This window comes from Pavona decussata, unplaced genomic scaffold (genome assembly GCF_977016875.1).
Source record: "Pavona decussata unplaced genomic scaffold, jaPavDecu1.1 SCAFFOLD_223, whole genome shotgun sequence".
In the NCBI taxonomy this organism is placed as follows: Eukaryota; Metazoa; Cnidaria; class Anthozoa; order Scleractinia; family Agariciidae; genus Pavona; species Pavona decussata.
Window position 1 is genome coordinate 1,443,899 of NW_028145628.1, and position 23,935 is coordinate 1,467,833.

Below are 23,935 nucleotides of genomic sequence, written 5' to 3' on the forward strand. Positions count from 1 at the left end.
TGTACATGGGTGTGTATTAATCAGTAAATGGCACAGGCAAACTCGGAAAAAAATCCAAGTGCTCCTATCAGGAGTCGAACCTTTTTTAATGGCCTTAGCTCCCACGAGTCTCCTGTAGCTCAGTGGTAGAGCATCCGAACTAGTAATCAGAAGGTCTTAGGTTTTTCTCCGAGTATGCCTGTGTCATTCACTGATTAAAACATCATTCTTCTCAAAAAATTTTTTGTTGTAGATTCCAAGACTTGTGAGCAACTGAAGGAAGCACTTGTCAGTGGCCATTCTAAGCTCTGTCCCTGGCCAGATAATCCATGCCCTGGTATGTTACTGACATGAAAGCTTTATGACCTTATGAATTTATGACGTGATTAAAACAAATCAATGGAAGTTTTCTATGGTCTACACTCTTACTGACCAATTAAAATGATATCATAAAATGGTCAAAACTGAAGTGTGGACAAGACAAGTGGTTTCACTGCCAGGTTTTTTGTTGGGCAAGTACAAAACATAGGTCTCTTGCCTGGTTTTAATTTGTAATCGTGTTACGTTACAGGGACCAGATAAATTAACCTGTTGCAGACTTAATTACCCAACACGCTGTTCATGGTAAAGTTGTCAGTATTGTCTTACAACACTAGTGGCTCATTGCATGTACTGTATTGACCCTTGAAGCCCTAACAGTGATCAGCATCAAATTTCTCCTTGTAATATCAATTCTTATTCAACCCCTGAAGGCATGAGAATTAAGGATATGATCACCCAAGGTGAATTTTCTTGATATTGTAATAACTTCTCCCTAGTACTTTTATAAGAAACTATGGGGAAAAGATAGGAGAATTTGTTCTTTGATATTAGGAGTTAAAGGATTAAGTTTCCATACTGTGTGTTATCGTTTGTCCAACAGAATCATTTGTAAAGTTACCGATGTACAGCTACTCTCAGTGGCTTGAAGACTACAGAGCAAGATGGAGATCCATTGTTACTCTGGTTGATGACATTCCCTTAGTGAATGAACAAGCGATCAAGGATATGGTCAGTGCTAGATAATTTTGAAATCTACTACCTTATTGGTACATGTACTTAATGTTGCGGGTCTTTAATTCCGCGGGTCTTTAATTTTGCGTTTTTCGCGTTTGTAAACACTCGCGATATTAAAGACCCACAAATAAAAATCCTTGCAAAATTTAAACACGCGTTATTTAATACTCATCTAGAAAATTCAGATGATGTTAAGAAACATTGCTGCGAACTACGCAATGAGACATTGCATATCCACGTTGTACCTAGTACACTTAAAAGTTAATTTTCAATCTTCTAGTTTACCTTAAAAGTTAACTTTTAAATATGTGTTTTCTTTGTTCCAGTTTACCTAGAAATTTTAAAAAGTTCAGACTTTTTGAAAAATAAAATAAAGTTGAGAACGCTTCAATCGCAAAATTTAATGCCCCTTTTTTCACATTTGCCTATTGAAATCATGAAAAAAAACCCTGCAAAATACTGTCTGGCCAAAATCGCAAAATAAAGTACCCGCAAAATTAAGTACCAATGAGGTAGTATAATCTTGGACGGTGTGGTGTGTCATGTTCACATTTATTGGGTTTTTTGCAAGACTAATGTAAATCACTTTTTTGCCTTTAAAATCAAAAATTGCTCCAGATATGTCCTATTTAGTTCTGGCACAGATACCCATTATCGTGTAACGCACTTTACTGATTTGTTTTATATATGTGACTAAACCAAGTTAAGCAAAGCATTAGTAGTCGTGAACAAAAGGAAATCACTCAAGGGTCAGTATCTCCTTTGTGTACAGTAGGTCGCTTTCATTTTCTAGAAAAGTAATAAACTACAGTCAACTTCCTTTTTTGCGGACACCCTTAAGACTGCGAGTTAGTGTCCTTAATATCCAGAGTCTGTAATTGCAGGAATTTGTTTCAGTCAAATGTCTGTAATTTATATTTGCTGGGGATTTAGCTGCTGTCATATTATCGAGGTGTCTGTAATAGCAAGATGTCCGCAAGGTGAGAGTTGACCCCAAGCAAACAAGAACTATATACTGTGCAGTCTTCAATGTGTATAATCTTTAGCCCTGGTTCACATGTCCAACGCTAATGCAAATGCAAAATAAATTGTCGAAATGAAAATAAATTGTTGTGCTATGATCCCATAGACCTTTTTCATAAATGGCGGACAATTTATTATTCCCTTCAATATATGTTAATTAGCCCTACTAACCTCATTTCAGAGTAAAAATTCTTTTGAATTTTACACATGCTAACGAAACTAGTAAGGCTAATTTCCATGAAAACAACAGAATAATAAATTTATCGGCCGCCATTTTTGAAAAAGGTCTCTACCAATTTATCCCATCTTGAGCATTTAACTATTTAATTAGTCAACAGCATTTCAATTTTTGTATTTTTTTTTTTAATATGTGTTTGTATAGGATTGTCTGACACCAGGTCATATTGAAGGCCTTCAGAATCTTGTTGATCCTGGAAGCATATGTTGGACAACAAATGAAGTGGACTTAGAGCAAGCCTCCAAGGCTTCTTGTGTCATCGCCTTATGTGGATGGGAGGGCAGGTATTGTATACATTTGTGCATTTATTACAGAGACAAGTTTTTTAGGTAATATTTTAAACACGAGCAGCAGTGTTTTATTGGGATTTAGAACCACGAGGCGCAGCCGAGTGGTTTTAGACCCGATAAAACATGTGCTGCGAGTTTTTTTGAATGGCTTCAAAAGCATTCCTGGAAAAGCGTGTGTCAAGAGAGTTCAAAACAATGATGCTTTTGTGAACGTTGGAAATTAGCATACAAGAAAAACATTAAACACCACATACTAATAAGGGGGAGGTTTTATCGGGTTTTAAAACCACTGCACATGATGTTTTATCGACCATTTGATAGGTCAATGGGCTTATGAATTATTAATGAGTTTTTGAATGGAAAATTCACCACTTGTGAAATTCATCTCATCCAGACCCTGAGTAGCGTATGTTCCACATCCTTACTAGTGAGGATATTGATGACATCATTTACCACTTTTTCATGGTTGTTTGTGCAAATAAACCAAAAAATTATACAGTCAACTGTCGTCTTGCGGACACCTCGCTATTACCTACATGACCTGTACACCCTGATAATATGGATGGCAGCTAAATTCGTGGCAAAAATAAATTACAGACGTTTGACTGAAATAAATTCCCACTGTTACGGACTCTCACTATTGAGGACACTCACTCATGGTCCTGAGGGTGTCTGCAGGGAGTTGACTTTACATGTGAGGGAACTGGCCAAAAGAAATTTGTTCAAGGAGGACCTACGTTGTCTAGGGTAGGGGGGTTATCGAAGACACCACCTATCTTTTGAACATTACCAACAAAATTTTATTGGCTTTAAAATTTGAGTTGGCATGGAAGTATTCAGCTAGCAAGAGTAGGCATTGCTAGGAAGCAAGAAAAGTGAGGTTTGAATATTCCTGTTGTTTTCTACTGCTGAAAAAGAGGGGTGGCTATGCAATAAAGACATGATCTTTTGAGGTTGAGAAAGAGGGGTGCAGGCAGAGACCACCATGTATTTTGTGGTTTGCTGGGTCCTGTTCAAGTATAGTTGTCTTGACCAATTACCTAAATTGAAAACCTCTTTCAAAGTGTGGCAAAGTTGTTTTAGTTTTTACTTTGGCCTTACTGTAACAAATACCTGTATCTTACAGCACTTAGCAACGGAGAGAACGTAGATTCGTTATGTTTTCATTTTACTGGCTTCTCCATCACTAAAATTTTTGTGTGTGGAATTTTTTTTTAATTTGTGTATAATTTTTGTAAAGTTTGTGTGGTGAATAACTTCATTGATTGATTGGGGTAAGGTACCCTGGCAGTCCAATCATATGTACAATGCATTAGCTCGGTAGTTTTTTGTTTTTTTCTTCATAGCACTACCAGTGATCCAGAAGTAAACACAATATCATGTTCACTGTTCTTTTAAAATTTTGTGTGGTGATTGATTGATTGATTGATTGATTGATTAGTGATTGGTTGGTTGGTTGGTTGGTTGGTTAGTTGGTTGGTTGGTTGGTTGTTTGATTGATTGATTGATTGATTGATTGATTGATTGATTGATTGATTGATTGATTGATTGATTGATTGGAATAAGGCACCCTACAATTCAAATCATGTGTGCAATGGATTAGCTCTGTATTTTGTTTTTTCTCCATAGCACTGCCAGTGATCCAGAAGTTAACACAATCTCCTGTTCACTGTGTCGTCGCGAGCTGGGCGTGTGGAATTTTTTCCCTCTGACGCACATTCCAGTTGAGCATGATGACACTACGGAGCAGGAAGCTCCTTCCTATCTTGACACGGGACAATTGTACGGGGAGGAGAGGAGCCCAAGACAAACCTTCGACCAGGAAGAGTCATGTAATGTTGGTGGTGAAGATGAACAAGGTAATACTGCAGAGGCTGAGAAAGATGATACAACAGAGCCTATGGAGCAAAGTTCTGATCAAGCTGATAAAACGTCAACGCAGGACACTGCAATGGACGATTATAAAGTAATGGGAACTTCTAATACCTTAACTGTTAAACCACATGAGCCAATGGGCCTCAAGTCTCCATTACATCGCTCGCTGACTAATCTGCCTGGGGAAGAGACAACTGAATCGTTATGTGTAGAGGTTGAGAATGAAAGCTTGTCTGAGAGGCTTCAGGATGTAGAATCCGAGCTTGAGTTTATGGGGTGCAACAGGGAAGGAAACTTGGAGGGAGAAGATGATGGTCCACGACCCAAGAGACGAAGACTGCAGGTATGTGATCAACTGGATAAAGAGAACAGTGGCATCTCACACATTCAGGGCTGTTGTTAGTCTGAAATGTCAGCCCTCTCTCCCCGCTAGCTCACATGGTTAACTCCCACACCCCTTGTGGGTTAGGGAGAGGAGACGGCTCACATTTCAGACTAGGCTGTTGTTAGTAGCCAGTAACCCAGGGGGTAAACCTTTTGACCTTTTTTGTAATTTTTGTGGTTTGTCCATCATATTTCTTTTATGCTTAACAATTAGATTATGAGCTCGAAATTTCTATTCCGTGATAGTTGATGACGGCAAAACCCAAATCAACTATCACACATAGAATAATCTAATCGTTTAAGTATAACTCTACTAGTCGTTCAAACAAAACAGTTTCACGTTTTATTGAATAATGATGTAAATAGGTCACGCCATGTGCACACTGTTAGGGTACTTACTTAAAGACCCAAGAGACGGAGACTACAAAAAGCGTGACGCTTTTCATAGGCAAATCACACCATGAGTGCTGTTTTTTAGTATGAAATGTCAGCCATCTCCTCCACTAACCCACAGGGTTAGGGGGAGGAGACAGCTGATATTTTATACTAGGCTTTTGTTAGTAGCCTGTAGCCCCAGGGAGGGGGGTACTCCCTTATATATAAGTATGTATGGCACCAAAAGGAATGCACTGTTTTGGGCTGAAAATTGGTTTGATTTTGAATAATTTTGGTCTGAAAGTCTGAAAATGGATAAGGATTTTACAGAAACAGGTAGGGATTCTAGAGCCATAGGGTGGTTACCATTTACGCAAACCACGCGAATGGAAATTTTTAGGCATAAATACGAAATGATTTAGCTTGTCTTGACAGAAGATGGATAACATGCAAAATGTGTGAATATGAGCTGTAAATCCCAAAAGGAGCAATGCATCACTTTGACCAGAAGCCCATAATTTTAGAAGTACTCCAAATGGAATGATGCGTACCATTTGATTTCCAACTGGAATTTCCGGGTTTTGCTTGTAAATGGTAAGCACCCCTGGTCTGAAGATCGGTGTGAATTTTAGAGGCCAGTTCTGAAAAAGGGTTCTGGAAAATTTCATATTTTGGTATGAAATAAGGACAGGTTTTGGAAAACTGACCCACATACATGCACCCCACGAAAAATTCCAAGGATCTGCAAACTGGTTTACCAGACCTGGTAAAGGTATGGAAAATAAGGTAAAGTCTGGAAAAATGGAAAAAAAGTCTGGAATATTTTCAAAGCTGCTACAAGTGCTTGCTTTCTAAAGCCGGCGACACACTAGGTGATTTTGTTCGCCCATCGCGGCGAATTTGATCGCCAGCGAAAAACGCAAGCGATTTTCGTCACCGATTGATGCGGACATACTTGACGATTTTTTTCGCCGATCGCGGCGATGTGGCACTTGCTGCGGCTTTACCGATCGCACACGCGACTCGCGCTTCGAATTTCGTGCTTGCTTAGTTGTTTGCGTTCTTCCCGCGGAATTTTAAGCTAAAGATAGACTGCTCGCAGTCTAGAAAGTTATCTGAAAAACTGTTGTGTTGTTTTACAGGAGGTGGAAAGGAACACCTTCCACGTGTTATCTGAGCATCGCACGTGGTGTCCTTGGGTGGTAGGCATCAGTAGCAGTGATGGGACCACCTCACCAGCTGGCTGGAGGCTCCTTCTAGGGACACTTCTGCCCTCTATGAGTCCCACATCAACTCACTTTGTACACGAGGTAAACCTTTAGACCCTTTTTTTTTTTAACTTTTGTCATTCGTCCATCATATGTCTTTTATACTGAACAATTAGATTATGAGGTCGAAATTTCTGTCCCGTGATAGTTGATGACGGCAAAGCTGAAATCAACTATCACGCACAGAAATCTCGAGCGAATAATCTAATCGTTTTAGTATAAATCCACTAATCGTTCAAAACTTAACAACAAGACAGGTTCACGTTTTTATTGAATAATGATATAAATAGGTCACACCACGCGCCACTCACTATCTACTTAACAATTAGATTATGAGCTCGAGATTTCTATCGCGTGATAGCTGATGAGGGCGCAGCTATTATGCATAGAAATCGAGAGCGAGTATAAATCTACTAGTCGTTCAAAACTAAAGTAAATTATCTACATCTTCATCGCAGACACTTCGAAAACGCGAGGAAGCGGCCGCCATTTTGTTGAAAACCGCTACTCACTATCTATCACAGAATAGATAGCGAGTAGCGTAGCCAATCAGAGAACGGCATTCGTGATAGAACACTAGTAGATTTATACTAAAACAGAATAGATAGTGAGTAGTGTTGCCAATAAGAGAACAGCATCGGTGAGAGAACGCTTGTAGATGTATACTAAAATTTGATATACCTCTACTACAAAATAACATGTAATCACAGGAGATCTTAGCAAGCTCCACCGAAATCTTCAAAGGAGATCACCGTACCCTCAGTGAACTAAATTAAATATAGCTGGCCTCGGTTGTTCAAAGAGCGGATAACTTAATCCGGAGGATAACTCGCTCTCCAGCTGACAAAATGTATTGGTTGGAGTACATTTTATCCGCTAGATAGCGATTTATCCACTGGATACAGTTATCCGCTCTTTGAACAACCGGGGCCAGATGGATACAATTCTTAAATCTAACATTTACACCTTACTCACGCGTTGCCATTTTCCGCCATGTTGGAATCAAATCTCGCGCCAAAAGGCAGCCCGGCCGCGCGATTGCGCCAAATTTTTATGCTTCTACGCTTGTGTATGTTACTAACGCCTATTCTTATCGCACGTGTAAACATCCTTGTGCTTATGCTTGTGCTTATACGTATGCTTGTGTCGTACGTGTAAACCAGGCTTAATGTCTTACATGGTTCGTCGAGAGGACAAAAGAATGAACAACAGCACAATGCTCCCAACCCTAAAAAAAACAATGTAGCTGCAGGTTATAAGGGTCCAGTGAAAATAGAGCTTTTGAAAGCTGCAGGTCTACTGTATACTCCTAATGTTGAAAGCCGAAAGGGAGTATTGATAAAGTAGCTGTTTTCGATTGAGTCCTAAAAGAAATTTGTGTTTGCTTCGGTTTTGTTTTACTATGTTATATCACGATACTAACCACCTGTCAGCCAACGAAAGCCCGCCAAACATAAAGCCATCATAGTTCATTAAAGTTTTTGTTCCTGAACGCTTTCATTCCGCTTGTTTTCCATGTTGTTGGCTAATCCGGTTCCAATAAGCAGAAACAGTCTATTGACAGCCCCCTCTCTCGGTAACACACAGGTCTGCAATTAAAAAGAAAAAGAATCCCTCTTTTGGTAAGGCACCTATAAGCCAAAAGACAAATCTTCTATGGGCGGGGGTGGGGTGGGGTGGGGTGGGGGCTGATACGTTTCCCAAGTTTAAAGGGTAATCAGTAGAAACAATACATTGGATGATAAAATGGAGGGTAAACTACTTGATGCTTTAACCCACGTTTTGTCATTTTAACTATCCGAATATGATCAAAGGCGACCCAAGCTCAAGCTGTGAGCGAGAATCATCTTGCGTAATAGCGGTCACTTGGCCTCTGATATAATGAAGGCTTTTTAGTATCAAATAACTGACTAACATGCAACCGAAAGCAAGGCTCCAGAGCCCCGTTCCATCAATTTTTCTGTAGGTCAGGGATTGTTAATGGAGCGGTTTTCAATAGAGTGTTTCAAGTAGTTCGCTTTTGCTTTGCTACACTCTCCACGTTCAAAGCCCATGGGAAACAAAACCAAAACCAATCGTGACTCGTTCGCACGCGTTTTCCCGCGCTTTGCACCGGTTACTTGTATTTGCTTCGAATTCTGATTGGTTCATTGCGCTGTTTCCGTCTGTTGTGATTGTTCAGATTAGTTACTTTAGTTTGGGTTTTGGAGAACCTCTCTAAACAGGAGAAAAAGATCAATTGCGTCCAACAAACTTGCTACTCCCCTGGCTAAGAAAACTATACGTCTCAACTAATATGTACTCAATCCAAAGCCCGCAATATTAATTAAACCTTGAATACTGACCTTTACTTTCCAAAATCAAATGTTACGTCATCTCCAATCAACATAAAAGGCGCCCATTGTCCCACGTCTGGAAAGCCGTTAGCTCTTATCCATTTCATGGCCTGGTGAAGAGATTCACTGGCACTTTCCCCACGAGCAAGATGCTCGTAGAAACGACTCATGAACTGCTCTGTAGCTTTGTCTTCTATTGCCCACAATGCAGCCAACACGGAGCGTGCGCCGGATCCGAGGAAAGCTCGAGCAATTCCAATAACTCCTTCCGATCTAATCTTTCCACGTGCGCTGTGACAGCAGCTAAGGACCACCAGTTTGGCTCTCAGACGAACTTGTGAAATTTCTGCCATTGTCAACAGGTAGTCTTCTTCCTGTGGAGTCCCGTTAAAAGGGCGTGGAGGGGCAAGAGCGATTTCTCCTCTTTCTGCGTCACCATGCGTAGCGATATGTATGAGGCTCACTGAGTGTATTCTCTGAAGAACAGCCTGCTTAGTTGCATCCTCTCCAAACAAAGGCTGAGCTCCCAGCAGTCGTCCAATCATTTCCACTTCCCTCCTCGCACCTGGTAATGGACAGAATTTCTCAAGACGTCCCTTGTAATACACGTCACCGATATCAGGCTCACCCACTAGCAGTGCTCCGGTCTGACTATGGTAATCTGCTGGACTGTCATGAATGAGCTTGAGAGTCATCAAAGAGGGGACGATGCGGATCCTGAAAGACTCAGAAAAGTACTTCCTACTTTCATCTTTGAACGCTGCAAATGGAACTTTGTAAAAGACGCGATCAGGAACAATGATGACTTCGGGTTCATCGAGTAAGTCGGCCACAGGAGCGATAATGATTTGGTAGCACTGAGTAAGATTCGGCGGATCAATGTGCTGGTCTTCGTATTCTTCTTCTATCATGCGTGACACTACGTCTCCATCACCACAAGATGACGCTCCTGTCACGCAACCAGCATTTGAAGGAAACAGTGATCGATCTTCACAGTTCTCTTCAGTGGGTGAAACACCAAAGTTTCTAAAGATTATGTTACTGAAAATTTCATCTGTAAATCTTATTGCTTCATTGTTACCAAAACAGTCATTGACGTCTGTTATTCGAAAAAATATGTTTTTGTTTCGCTTGAGCACCAACAATAACAAAAATTGATGGAGATAGGAAATGTAAAGACAAGCGCAGTTACTTTCTTCAGTCGCAGTCCTTTCAATGTCAAACAATGACCGTAGATTCACTGGTATTTGTTGTTCCACAGAGTACTGAGCTGACATCATGTCTGCCAAGGCTCTGGCTCTTCCAAGCTCCAGAACGGAAAGCGCGTCATGAAGTTTGCTTGTCCTGCAAAGCAACAGACTGAGGAATTGAAAGGGCAAAGCGTGTATGTCTGAAAAAGAAATGTTAAATTGATCATTGCCTCTTAAAAAACCTCGCATTTCCTCGCACTTTTCAATGCTTGCACGAAAACTTGATACAGCCTCATCAATGTTTCCAGTCAACTCCAAAGTGTTTAGTGCAAGATGAAGGTGGCTTTCAAACTGCACTTCAATGTATCCAATCTCACTACTCAGTGCAAGTGCCTTCTCGTAATATTCTTTAGCTCTGAAATTTTCACTGACATTAGAAAGCAGAGTTCCTAGGTGATAGTAACACCATGCTTCTCCAAGCTTATCACCACTTTCTTTACTTGTAACAAGTGCTTTTTGGAGATGTTCTTCAGCCGTGAAATGTTCACCACGAGACTGGAACACAACTGCTTGGTTGATGTAATGTAATGCTCCTGCTTTGCTGCCAATTCCTTTCCTTATCCGAAATGCTCTCTGGAAATGTTTTTCACCCGTAACATGTTCACCGCGAGAATGAAATACAACTCCAAGGTTTTGGTAATATATTGCTTCTTTGTTTTTGTCGCCAATTTCCTTGCTGATCTGAAGTGCTCTCTGGAAATGTTCCTCGGCCTTGACAAATTCGCCGAGAGAAAGAAATAACCCTCCTAAGGATTCGTAAGATGATGCTTCTCCTCCTTTGTCGCCAATTTCTTTTGTGATTTGAAGTGCTTTACGAATGTAATCTTTACCCTTGACATATTCACCGAGGGATACAAACACATTTCCGAGGTCTCCGTAACATGTTGCTTCTTCGTGTTTGGCGCCAATTTCCTTGCTGATGTCAAGTGATTTCTGAAGATATTCTTTAGCCATGGTATATTTACCGAGAAAATGAAAGAAGGTTCCTAGTATTTGGTAAGATGATGCTTTTCCTTCTATGTCGCCAATTTCTATTCTGATCTGAAGTGCTCTCTGAAAATATGTTTCAGCCTTGACATATTCATCGCGACATTTAAATACAGCTCCAAGGTTTTGGTAGGATGTTGCTTCTTTGCTTTTGGCACCAATTTCCTTGCTGATCTGAAGTGCTGTCTGAAGATGTTCCTCGGCCTTGACATATTCACCGAGAGAAGAAAGCACTGTACCTAGGCTGTTGTGCTCTGCTACTTCTCCGCGTTTGTCGCCAGTTTCTTTTTTTGTCTGAAGTGCTCGCTGAAGATACTCTTTAGCCTTGGCATATTCACCAAGATCTCGATACACAACTCCAAGGGCTCCACAAGTTTCTGCCTCTCGACCTTTGTCGCCAATTTCCTCGGAGAGCTGAAGTGCTTTCTGATGATGTTCTTCAGCTTTGGCATATTCTCTGCGAGAATAAAACACCGCTCCTAGTTTTCCATAAGATAAGGCTTCTCCTTGTTTGTCGCCAATTTCTTTTGTCATCTGAAGTGCTTTATGTAGATACTCTTCAGCCTTGACATATTCGCCGAGAGACAGAAACACAGCTCCTAGGTTAACGTAGGATGTTGCTTCTCCGCCTTTGTCGCGAATTTTTTTGCTGATCTGAAGTGCTTTCTGAAGATATTCCTTAGCCTTGACCTATTCACCGAGAGAAGCAAACATTTTTGCCAGCCTTCCGTAAGATGATGCTTCCTTTTCTTTGTCTCCAATCTCCATCGAGATGCTAAGTGCTTTCATATAAAGTTCTTTAGCTTTCTCATATTCATTTTGGCTCTGATACAAGGCTGCCTGTTTAAGGCTCATTCCTGCTTCTTTCTCTCTTTCGCCACACTCACGGAGTAATGCCAAAAGCTTTGTGCCGCAGTTTATCATGCTTTTTTCATCACTGATCACCGAATAGCCATAATACATTGCCATATATGCGGCTTTATAAATTTCTTTGACTAGTTCTTGGTCTTGATCGAAGGCTTCCTCGTTGGAGAGCATCAAATATTCCTTGCAGATCTCGATAGCTTTTGGAATACGACTGGTTCTGAGAAGAAAAGCGGCCACACACGTGCCAATATCGATGGCTTCCAACAGTTTTGCAGTCTTAATCAGTTGATCCATGACAGTCTTTTCTAGAAGCCACAGAAAGGAAATATTACTAATTGAAGCGACGTTATTAAGTGTTTTCTTGCAGCAAAAACTGAAAAACTGGAGCAAGAAGGACTGGTCTGTAAAAGGAAAGTTTGTTTAAGTTCATTTCCTGTTTTTTTTTTATGGCCGCTGTGCAAAAGGAACGTAGTAGTTAGGTATGGTAGCGAAGCAGCGTGGCCGAACGGTTAGGAAAAGGGCCCGGGTTCAACTCCCGCCTTAACCGCTCACTGGAGCTAGTTCCGAACTTGCTTGCCCGAGTTCAACTTCTCAGCCGCGCTTGTCAAAAGCCAGCTGGTCTCGGTCATGCCAGCTGGGATTCTTAACCGTGTTAAGTTCTATTTAAAACAATTGTTTCTATCCGGTTTGTGTCATTATCCTTGAAAAGCCTCTCAGGGGGAGAGGATAAGTAAGTAGATGATGATGATGATGATGATGATGATGATGATGATGATGATGATGATATCTTTACTTCACGTCTTTGCTAGTATCGGTGGTGATTAGTTTTTAGGTTACTGTGTCTCGCGCATCTGTTAAAATGAAAATTGTGTACGCGGATCAAATGGAAATTTTCCCGTATCAAATGAACGACCGTCGGAGGTACATCACTTTTCTGTTTCAACCGGTCTGATAGGAAATTCCCTTTTAATTAAAAAAAAAAAATTCTTTTTTCACTTGGTTGTCTTCTTGAGTCATCATTGCGCCATCACGTGAGTTTTTTTTTTTTTTTGTCTACCAATGAGATTGCTAGTTTAAAACGAATGGAAAAAAGCCTTTTCATTTGATAAGAAAAATTTGCGGAATTTCCAACCGAAACGTTTGGGTACATGAAAACTGCCTCAGATTGCGTTTGCACCCCACTTCTGACAACATGTATTAAGTTAACAACAGTCCTGGCCTTTTATTGTACAAAGCAACATGGCCGAAACACTTAGAGGAGAAACCTTTTTCAAAGGATCATGGGTGAAACGCTTTACACCAAAACATGGTGGGTAACAATATTGCAATGTACTTTGTCACACTTAACGCAGAATATTCTTTGGCGGTCTCATGTTGCGTGACTTATTGACTCGTAACTATATGCCTCTCGTAACTAATGTGTGTCGCACTCGTAACTGAGTTCGTGATTTCGTGGGACTTTTTTTGTTTCGTTACTGTCATTTTCAGAACTAACTCTGAGCGGAAAAAACAAATGTCTGCAAAAAGACGTCGAAGTGCGGCCAAAGCATTTCAGTTTAGTAACCTAAAAGCAAGTAAAGGCTAAATCAGTTCAGATTGCAGTTCAATAAACTGTAATTTTTGAAAACGTTTTTCCAAGATACCAAAACTTGATAAATCGTTGACTTTAAGCTGCATTTTCCTGCTGTTTTTTGCATAAACACGCTGTTAGAACAGCATGTTATTACTTTTTCTACCGGCGTTGTTACATATAAAGACTCTCCTGATTGACATTTTGTAGGGAAAGTAGAAAGTGTTAGTTTGATCGATCGATATTTTGTCTTGTCCCCTTCCGATAATGCATGCAACTAATTTACACTCTGAGAGATCTCACCCTGCCCTCAGTTATTCTATTCTCTTTGTTTCATTAATCCAATAAAGATTCGATTATTGAATCGTGGCTAAATTTTTATTTTAAGAATTGATTATTGAATCGACGAACGGAATCAATTTTCGAAGAATGAATTCATTAGCCCGTTAACGACGGGTTCGCTTGGCCGGCTTCGACTCTTACAGTTTTGTCGTTTCAAAATTATTTGGTATAGGAATAGCTGATAAAAGGTAATGGTTATGAACCCTGACAAACTTCTTTGTTATATGTTTTTGTTAGCATTTTTGCCCTTGATCGTGCGCAAACCACAATAGATTTTAAAAGTGTTGGAGCAACTGACCAATAGAAATGTTCGTGTTAAGATATTCAACTGTAGTGTGAACGTTAAAACAAAGGATTGTGCAGGGTCGCGGCCCTTTCAACATAAATTGCAGCACCATTGTTGTCATGGCAAGGTTTCATAACCAGTCCCTAAATTAACTGTGGTATAGGCCACACTGTCGCTAAACAAAACAAGCTTTTGTATTTTGTACTTACCTCGCTCTTTTGGCGTACTCACTGTGGCTGCGGAGAGGTTTACTTCGAAGTATATTTCTCGCCTTGAAAACTGAAAATCCAAGTTTTGTTCTGTATGGCAAGAAACCAAAATCATAAATCGTAGATCACAGACAGTATATTATGAATATATAGTGGACAGGTTATTTCAGAAAATGAAGTATTGGCTTCCGAGGGGAACTACCGAGGGGAGCCGGAGTGGGGGTTAGTTGAGAGGGTTTGAAAAAATATTTTTCTTGCCGCCTCCCAACTCTGCTCCCCTCCTCTCGGTAGTTTAGACACTCTCCCCAGTTCGCGCTCGCTTTTACAAACCAAGATGGCGGCCACTCTATCGTAGCCTATCAGTCTAGAGAATCCCACGGAAAAATAGGGGGACTGTAAACAGTGTACTTCTCCTGTTATTTCACAAAGAGTTGATCTGGTTTGCTATTCTGGTTGAATGAACTGATCACATCGTGCAGCTCAAACTCAAAACAAAAGCATTGAAACGCAAGTTCTTTTAAAGGGAAACAAGGGTCTAGAAAAATTTTACCTAAGACGAAACCTCATGCAATGTACTAACAGAGAATAGCATTGATTTGCACTGTTACCAATATCTTACTCGATAAATCTGGGACAGAAAATTGACATTTTTGTCTCGCGAGCAGCCATTTTTGTTTGTGAAACGGAAACGAGGTTATGACGTCACGTTAGACAAGGATTGAAAGATGGCGGGGATAGATATAAACAGTGATATAGAAAGTGACAGTGATTCAGTTCTTGAGCTAGATATCACTTCAGATGGTGCTATACGCCCGTTTATGTTTGAGCCACAACACGGCTCTTCTTCAGAAGAAGAACTGGACATGAGCATCACAGAAAATCAACCCGAAACAGAGGAAACCGAAATAGAACGGACCATTCGATCGCGCCTTGGCCATCGGGAGTGGTGTATATGCAGCAATTGCCAGGTTATGTCCACAGAAATCGAAAGTATTTGCTGCCAGGAGATGGATGTTTTGGGTGACCGATTGGACCTCGAAGGTAGGAAATGAACCTTTCCAATAACAGAGACATCGGACTACTTTGCATTCTCCGCGCACGGGCGAATTACAAGAATTAGAATCCAATTACTAGTGGTGGAATAATTGTTTCCATTATTTCCAGGAACACCGCATAGATGTATAACAGAGCACCAGTCCTTTAGACCTGTCTGTTTGCTTGCTGAAGTTTTAAGGACGGCTCTTGTCGGCCTTCATCAAGTGCGCAGTGATCCACTAGAAGATCCCCCACGGAATGCGTAAGTGTTTACAAAAATAGTCTTCGTGTTCAGTAAACGTCAAATGTGATGTTCGTAAATAATTTTCTATTTAACTACACCATTGCTCTCATCGGCTTTATAGATATGCCTCACTCGATTTTGTGAACGGTATATATTTCCTTGGAGAGGGTGGTTATGCACAGATTATAATATTTTAAACACAGTCTGGACTTTGCCACCGGAAATCGTATGTTTTGCTGGCCGAATGTTTATCTGTTGTACTTTGTTGCATTTATTGATACTGACGAAACCTGGCCTTGTTTAGTACGTTTGATGGACGCAATACTCTTTGTCCCGCTAAGAAATACCCAATTAGTACATTGCCAGACTAAATATTTACAATCACGAGAAATTAACATCATAGGAGCCATAAACTTTGCGACCCTACCACCCCGGGCGTCAGAGGTCAATTACTCTGCGGGAAAAAATATAATGAAGAAGCATAATTCCAACCATGCGATGGTTTTATTTATACTGGTACATGCGATTTATTGGGGTTGAAAGATATATACTTCTGATTCTTCAAGGCTTATACTCTTTTAGGAATATCAATTTGTAATTTTATTATTACTATTTACAGGAGCATGAGGTTGGCTGCATACAGACAGTTCACGTGGTGGACATACAACAGACTTGGAAAGGGGAATAGACGCGTGATTCCTTCCTGTGTTGTCTCGGCAATCCGCAATGAATACCCAGAAGAAAGTGGCAACTATACAGGCTTTAAGGATGCCGAGGGCAACGAATCGTGGCCGGGATAATAAAAGAAAATCACTAAACATTGTCTTAGTATTGTGTGTCTTTCTTAAAGAAATAAACGAAAAAGCCTAAGCACAAACCGGAAGAGACCTTATTAAATTAATACATAAGATATCTTTTATCATCTAGAGTTCATAAAAAGGCCGTTATTTTTGTATCGTAAGAGCTGCTCCCTGTAAATGGTTTTACAAATCACTGTTTATAAACAACCGCTACGTTGGTCCCGGGGAAATCAAAACGTGAAACAAATTTTCCTAATTTGAAAGCCGAGCTGATGTCCTTTGACACGAAGACTTAAATTGTTTTCCCAAATCTTGATGCGTGGCGTGCTTGCAGCTCCTCTTTGGGTGGACGGGGTACCGGAGCGATATTCTTCGGTAGGTCAGGCACTGCAACTGGCTCTGGTTCTTCACCTGTGGCCCTTGACTCCAACACAGCAGAAAGCATTTCAGCCACGTGTGGCTTGGTCTTCTTTTCAAAGACGGGCTTGACCACCCAGTCTTTCATCCCCTTTGGAAACACGTACCGATATTGTTTATCCCCACTTGATGACGCTGCTTGCTTCCGACCTGCGCCTGAATTGTGGTCCAAAGCAGCCAGTTGCGACCGTGCTACCATTGCCTTGAAACCAAAATGCTGCCTCTTCGGAAGGTACTTGTTGTAGAGAGAGTGGTAAACTTCAAGGGCTCCCGTGTGAATGAACTTGGAAAGAAGCTGCAAGTCGTTTAGTAGCCTCTTATCCAGTACAACCTGCTTCAATGCTTCATGTGCTGGGGAACCCTCTTTCAGCCACTTAGTTTTGCGGCGGGCAGTTGAAGGAATGGGATCATGTGGACAACGATTGTAGATGACTGCTGAGTCCCATTCATGCTTGTCAACCACATGATGCAAGATGCTGGTCCACTTCTCTTTCAGTAGCTGAGGGTTTCCTTCACAAGTCATAGATGACCACCAAAGGTGATTTGTGATCGATTTAATCCAAGGTGCAAGGTCCTTGCATTCCTTTTTCTTCGCCTTTGCTGCCAGCTTAGACTTAATGTTTTTACAAAGGTGCCAAACATCAACCTGGTGCTCTACACCTCGATCTTTGTACTCCTGTTTCATAAGAGCTTTGATTCCAATATGGCGATCGGTACCCACAACATTTACTGGAATTCCGCTGTTTAATGCGCGGTCAAGGCATAGTTGAAATCCTCGTTTCTCCATTGCCTGGGAACTTGTTGTTTGCTTCACATGGGAAACCTCGAAATCGACAATTTTTTTCGTTTCTTCGTCCATCAGTGTATAGGTCCCATATTTTGCACTGTATCCTGGTGAGTCGCACCGCCCATCACCCAGGAGAGTTACTGACTCTCTGTCCAAAAGATCAGTGAGGACTGAAGCCTTTTCTTGCTGCCAGCGCTCATTGATAACGGGAAATAGGTGCTTGTTTTGATACTGGAGATAGTCCGACTCACCGGGAAATGCAAGATTGACGATCGAGGCCATCTCTGATGCGCGAGAAAACGTATTTCCTGTGAATAAAATAGCGCCTGAAAGCAAGAGGTTGCCCGCGGCCGCTCTTTTAACTTGAGGCTGTGAATTCCACTCGTGTGTGTGTGAATTCTTACACAAAGTTGTTACTTTCAAGGCAGAACCCCTTTTAACTAGGCCTTTCTCCAACACACCTTCTCCGCAGATAGCACAAAGCTTGAATAATTTAAGGAGTTCATCCTCAAATACAATGTATTTGGGAACTGAACACATGTTTTCGTACTTGCCCATTGAATCTACTGGATTTTCGGCATCACTTTCAATGCTGTCGTCCAGTTCTTCGAAGCTCACTTGGAAAGAGCTGTCGTTGCCGTCATCATCGACAGACGACAGTGTAATGTCGGTGATATCATCGTCGAGGTCGAAAAACGGAGGTAGTGGGCTGGACGGCGATTTCTTTGGTGTTGAGGTAAGTGGTTGGGTGGTAAGAGGAAACGGTATAGGTTGCGGGTTCCACGGTGGTACACAACAATACGTGTGGTCCTTAAGAAGTAAAGCATCTCCCGTATCAGCAGCAAGCCATTGAGTTCCACAAGAAATAAATTCCTTCCCGTCATGGTCATGTTGAACTGTATTTACATTTTCAGCTAGCACTGTATGGGATATTGAAGACGACGTCAGGGTTGCGTTACCAGTGGATAATGGGGATGTAGGTGTTCTGTCTTCATCGAGAATTATTGGTTCTGGTAATTCTGCAACGGTTGGCATCACTGAAGTGGTGTCTTCTCCTTCTTCGAGTAGCGAGCTAATCATCTACAGAGACATAAATTCAAAGTAAAATATATCATTCTCATTTCCGGTGTCATACAGGTTGCCCAGAGAATAGCTCAGTATATTTCCAACTCACCTCTCGTTTACTTTGACGGTTTGCTCGATCAATACTTGTTTGTCGGACCTTTTTCTCCGCTGGAGCGTGGCAAAATACGGAAGGGATAGCCTCATCCTTCAATGGTGGTTTCCTTTTTCTCCCCTTTCTTCCAAGAAGCTCTGCCTGTATAAAGGTAAGAAACAAGCGCGGAATTAAATTTAAAGTTACATATCCTGGAAAACGTAGGAAGACAATCGCTTAATAGTTCTTCCTTGTAAGAAATCAAAAAGGGCTGATGTAGATAATTACTCTCTCAATATTCCGACAAAATACCAGCCATATGTTTTCTTTCGTGACCAAATCTTGCCACCTATGGTCACATGAAATTCGCGCATAATACTATACGATGGAATTAATTTTAGAGCAGGTCTTCCCATATCCAAACAATACACTTTAATATATACTGTAATAAAGTGAAAAAGATGGGAGCCGAATTACTGTAGTAAGCATATCTTTTAGAAAGGCGCTAAACACAATACGTACCTTAAGATCTCGCGTGAAGTCATCTGGGGTGAAATGATCGGAACAGACAAAGCAGTTCTCGGGCTTCGGTAATTTATCCTCGCGCTTTATTTTAGCGAGCCACAGTTTTCTAAGTCCTTCATCGTCAGGTAGCTTGTAGAAGGATACCGTTTTGGTGTTTTTATAGGTGTTGTTACAGCCAACAGCAAGACAATGAACCATGTTTTTTCTTCCTTAGAGAAATCCTTATTCGCCAATGCGACTTTCCACGAAGGTCAGACAGATTACGAAACATGTCTTGTCTAATGCTACGTCATAGCCTCGCTGTCGTTTTCGACTTCCAAGATGGCGGCCGTATGCTCTCTAACGCGGCAATTATGCGCGATTTCAAAGACCTCTAGCAAAAATTCAGGAAGGCGCTTAACCAAACGAAAACCAGTTTTCAAATCCTGGGAACATGGACTTTCATTTAAGGTGAAATTTTTCTAGACCCTTGTTTCCCTTTAAACATTTCTTTCCTCAGTAAAGTTGCATCTTTGTTATTAGATCAAGGGTAGTTAATTTCGTTGGGTATAAGTTTCTTTTTGTTGAGTATTCACGGCTGCCGGTGACATTAATTGCTTCCTTTGTTTAACCATATGACAGGTTTTTATTTTTTTATCTATTTACTTATTTATTTCAATTTTTCTGTTTTTAATTCTTTGACCAGACTAGAAATTGGGAAAAAGGCGACCAAGAAGAATTAGTTCCTCTGTTAAATTTTCCTTGCTTCTTCTTTGTTTTTCCAATCTCCGCAATTTGACACTACTGCTTTGAAAGGCCGGACTACCGTCTTTTGTAATATAACGATTAAAATTTGATGGCGTGACCGTGTAGGCGTATGTGATATTAGGCAGCTTAAGCAACGACGATGGCAACAGCAACGAAAACGTCACCTGAAAATATATCTTTATTTCATTTGTGCTATTTCGCGATTATTTCAACTCGCTCAACTTTTAGAAAAATGGCGCACTATACAGGAACCAAATTGGTAGGAGTGGCGTACAAGTTAAGAAAGAAACTGAAAAATTCACTTTCGTACGTTTATGTTCTCCACAAAACCTTAAATGTGCTCATTTCACGTTGTTGTTTTGTAGAGGACGGCAAAGAAATGTACGAAAATGTAAACCGAGCGTGCAGAAAGATTGCTTTTGTTTATTAAACCTATTGTCTTGCGGCGTTGTCATTGCCGTCGCCGTCGTCGCTTCCTATTAACGGGGTTTCATAGTATTATTAAATGTGACGCTTTCATCCTCATGAGAGAGAGATTTACAATTGCGTTTACGGAAAACGGCAAACGTGATATTTGCGTTTATGTTTTCATGAAAAAATTAGTACAAAGATGAGAATAGTGGAAAGCAATTCTGGCCTTTCATGATAAAGGAAAATTAATCAATTTTACACAGAAACTAAAAACAGCGAGCGGGAAATGAAGGATAAACATCGTCACTTGTCTTAGTCTGTCTAACTTGCAAAATTCCCCAAGGTACATACTGCAAGTTTCAAAATTGCTGTGCAAATAAAATCTTAAGATATTACATGTAAGAGTATAAAGCCCAGTTCAGATGCCGAACTTAATTCAAATTAAGGTCGGCCCAAATCACGAAAATCCCGCCTTTTGATTCAGACGCCGAACTTAATTAGCCGAACTTAATTTACTTGAAGCAAAACCAATCGAAATGTTAGCTCTTTATTATTTATTTATTTATTTTTTGAAATACGTTATAATAATTTATGCATTAGGTTCGGCTCATGAAAAGTTCGACGTCTGAATCTGAAAGCCGATCCAAAGCCGAAATTCCCGGCTGAGCCAGGCGGGAAGAACGGCTGAGCCGTTCCGAACTGAAACAGCCGTTTTCAACTTATTCATACCGGCGCCCAACTTTTTATGTACTTTATTCAAAGTATTGCGTTCAGCTCATGAAAAGTTTGGCGTCTGAACTGGGCCTAACAAGCGCAAGTTAAGTGCTGTGTTTTGTGCAGCAGATTAGTCAAGTTGGTGGACATAAACAGCGGACTTGACGTTGTTTGCCGAAGTAAAGCTTTATTAAGCATTTCACACGATCTTACCGTCCCTGCCCTCTCCTTGACAAACGAAATCGTTTTGAGAAGCAAACAACAGTCCTATGACCTAAACCCAAACGATCGACTTTGTCTTAAAAGCGCTGTCAATGTCCTTCCATTCTAAAACCGTTCAATTTTATAGTCCATTCAATCACCCAACAAAACAATGATTTAAAGCTATACTCACCTCGTACGTTTGGTGTAATCACTGTTTTTTCAGAGAACGGAGTGACTTGCTTTCAAACTGCTTGCCTTGAAAACTGAAAATCCGGAACTTTGTGTGCATTCCAAGAATGGAAAACAAAAGTTGATCATATTGTGCGACGTCACGTATCACAAATAGCATATTGTTAAAGACGGTACATGCCTACTGATACAGAAGTATTTTTTGCGCAGTTTATGACTTTGCGGGAAAAGCAGATCTTAGCAAGGACTATTGGAATCCAAAAAGAAAATTGGAGGTCACCACGCATTTTTTGGAGATAATAAAGAAACAATAATTCTAAAAAGTGCTTAAATACAAAGCAATGTATGACATTTTTTTCTTTCAAATTGAAGCTTTATTATCTCTGAAAAATACATGGTTATCCCCAATTTTCTTTTTAAATAGCATCATCACTTGCTAAGTTCTGCTTTCTCCGCATAGTTTTAAACCGCGCAAAAATATCCCTGTATTAGTAAGCATTACCCATAGGAAACCCGAGTATCTCGAGATGCGCAGAACGTGTGCGCAGTAACAAAAGTTGGCACCGTCCTTAATATTTATCAGACTCGGATTTTAGTATTAATCAAATGCTAAATTCTGTTCCATTCAGCTTTAGGTACCTTCTTAGCCTTTGTTTGGGCTTGTCACGCAACGCTCTCCCTCCCCCAAGGGACAAGCCCAAACAACGGCTGCGAAGGAGACTAATTCAGTTTCAGATGAAACGTTTTTTGTTACAGTAGAATGTAAAGAAGTCGAAAGAGACTAATGCTCTGCTATTTTGATGAGAGTGGGTACTAAAACAGCTTAAAGGCGATTTAACAAGCTTCTCATTTTGTTTTCATTTAAGACCCCTCCGGAAGATGCGTGGAAAACAGTAAGAAAACTACTCAGCGATTGCTACTGTCCACCGAAGCAAGTTTAACGACAAGACAAACAGCATGCGAGTTGAAAAGCTTTTTAACGTAGAAAGAAGAAAGTTGCTTGTCACTGGTTCAGCGGAGGAAGTGACGTAGACGTTAAGAAGATCACGTGACAAGTCACGTGTAACAGTACTAAAGTGGCTTTCTAAACAAATGCTGCATTTTACTATAAACATCGATATTTAGACCTTCACGGTCATTGACACTGCATTTTAAAGGATACAAACGCGTAATTTTAAGGGTGTTTCGTGGGCCAGAACTAAGGTGCGACAGGAGCGCATTCAACTGCGTTCAGAAGCTTTTAGGATGCGAATTTGGGAAAGTTACTTTTGAAACCAAAAAGGGGAATACAGCAGATTCGTTATGAAATAGAGCAAGTTCGTTATCTTTCGTAAAGCAAACAACCACAAGTTTTGACATCCGACCAATCACAAAGAAGCTAAACAACGCAACGAGTTGACTTGAAACTAACGCGTGCAATTCGTGCCTTGCGAGGGAAAAGATGCAAACGAATTCAGGAAACGCTAAAAATATATGTGACCGAAAGTAAGTGCGATAAAGGGGTGTATTAAGATATAACACACCCGCAAACTCAAAAAACATGGCCGGAAATACCGTTCACCCAAAACGTCTCTTGGGTGGACCAAGGGAGAAACATTTGTTATTTTTTGTTTCGTTTCTCGCTGGCAAAATTCTTCAGTTTTTTGGCAACAATTCATTCAGGAACCAGTCTCGAGCGGCGCTGGTTTTTCCTTGCATTTGGTCACAAGAGTGGCAACTTTGTTTGTTTGTGAATTTTATACCTGCCATTTTTAGAACCAGTTATAGAGCTGGTCAGCATGCATACGCAAAGCACATGCGTGCTTTCGACCCTAAATTCAATACCAAACATTGACTTGCCCTGTTGCTCTTAGTATCGTATTTCCACGGATATTAAACCCCACCCCATCCCCGTCCTCGTTCCCCTTTTACCACAGCCGTCATTTATCACACCAGCAAGTGTGTCACGGCCGTAACACTACACCAGCAAGTGTGTCACGGACATGACAAGTAGCTAGTTCTCAACTGAACTGAGTAGACGTTTGGTATTTCATAACCCTCCATTATTTAAACAACTGGTAACTGTAGTCACGAGGGATAATAAATACCTATCGTATAGACGGGGATTTTTAGCGGACGATGTTTTCGTGACAGCTGGCCATACTGTCACGAAGGACAAGAGGTATCTTATGTATGTATGGGCCAATTTTGATAACACTGATAGCGTAACAACTGGAAAAAATGTTGTCACGAAAGAAAAGAAAGGCGTTATATATTTGTTAGCGTGACGCCGTTGAAAGAGTTGTACATCGAAATAAGAGCTTTGAAAAGTTGAATCATTTAATGATGTTTTATCTTGAGGGAATTACGAAGTAAAATTGTACGTAATTTG

General features: G+C 40.7%; 4 protein-coding genes across 6 annotated transcripts in view; 2 read left to right on the forward strand and 2 right to left on the reverse strand.

The window, feature by feature from the left end:
• Nucleotides 1-23,935, forward strand: part of LOC146459061 (zinc finger C3HC-type protein 1-like) — a 29,571-nt gene extending 5,636 nt beyond the window's left edge. Inside the window, exons 4-9 of the mRNA XM_085089767.1 lie at nucleotides 233-316; nucleotides 902-1,029; nucleotides 2,441-2,580; nucleotides 4,216-4,804; nucleotides 6,363-6,530; nucleotides 22,431-23,935. Of these exons, the coding sequence (XP_084945893.1) occupies nucleotides 233-316; nucleotides 902-1,029; nucleotides 2,441-2,580; nucleotides 4,216-4,804; nucleotides 6,363-6,530; nucleotides 22,431-22,505 (1,184 nt within the window). The 3' untranslated portion in view covers nucleotides 22,506-23,935. The remainder of the gene's footprint in view (nucleotides 1-232; nucleotides 317-901; nucleotides 1,030-2,440; nucleotides 2,581-4,215; nucleotides 4,805-6,362; nucleotides 6,531-22,430) is intronic.
• LOC146459062 (tetratricopeptide repeat protein 28-like) lies at nucleotides 6,731-11,595 on the reverse strand. Of its 2 annotated transcripts, none has more exons than XM_085089765.1 (2): nucleotides 8,834-11,595; nucleotides 6,731-8,077 (listed from the first exon to the last, which is right to left on the reverse strand). In XM_085089765.1, the coding sequence occupies exon 1, from the start codon at nucleotides 11,593-11,595 to the stop codon at nucleotides 8,836-8,838; it is 2,760 nt and encodes a 919-aa protein (XP_084945891.1). In that variant the 3' UTR covers nucleotides 6,731-8,077; nucleotides 8,834-8,835. The 2 variants fall into 2 exon arrangements, with proteins under 2 accessions (XP_084945891.1, XP_084945892.1); XM_085089766.1 differs by having other exon boundaries at nucleotides 6,731-8,060; nucleotides 8,821-11,595.
• Nucleotides 14,849-16,760, forward strand: LOC146459063 (P2X purinoceptor 7-like). The gene is made up of 3 exons (XM_085089909.1): nucleotides 14,849-15,376; nucleotides 15,500-15,632; nucleotides 16,234-16,760. The coding sequence occupies exons 1-3, from the start codon at nucleotides 15,061-15,063 to the stop codon at nucleotides 16,412-16,414; spliced, it is 630 nt and encodes a 209-aa protein (XP_084946035.1). The 5' UTR covers nucleotides 14,849-15,060; the 3' UTR covers nucleotides 16,415-16,760.
• On the reverse strand, nucleotides 16,707-19,777 carry LOC146459064 (uncharacterized). Of its 2 annotated transcripts, XM_085089907.1 has the most exons (3): nucleotides 19,297-19,777; nucleotides 18,793-18,936; nucleotides 16,707-18,698 (listed from the first exon to the last, which is right to left on the reverse strand). In XM_085089907.1, the coding sequence occupies exons 1-3, from the start codon at nucleotides 19,495-19,497 to the stop codon at nucleotides 16,707-16,709; spliced, it is 2,337 nt and encodes a 778-aa protein (XP_084946033.1). In that variant the 5' UTR covers nucleotides 19,498-19,777. The 2 variants fall into 2 exon arrangements, with proteins under 2 accessions (XP_084946033.1, XP_084946034.1); XM_085089908.1 differs by lacking the exon at nucleotides 18,793-18,936.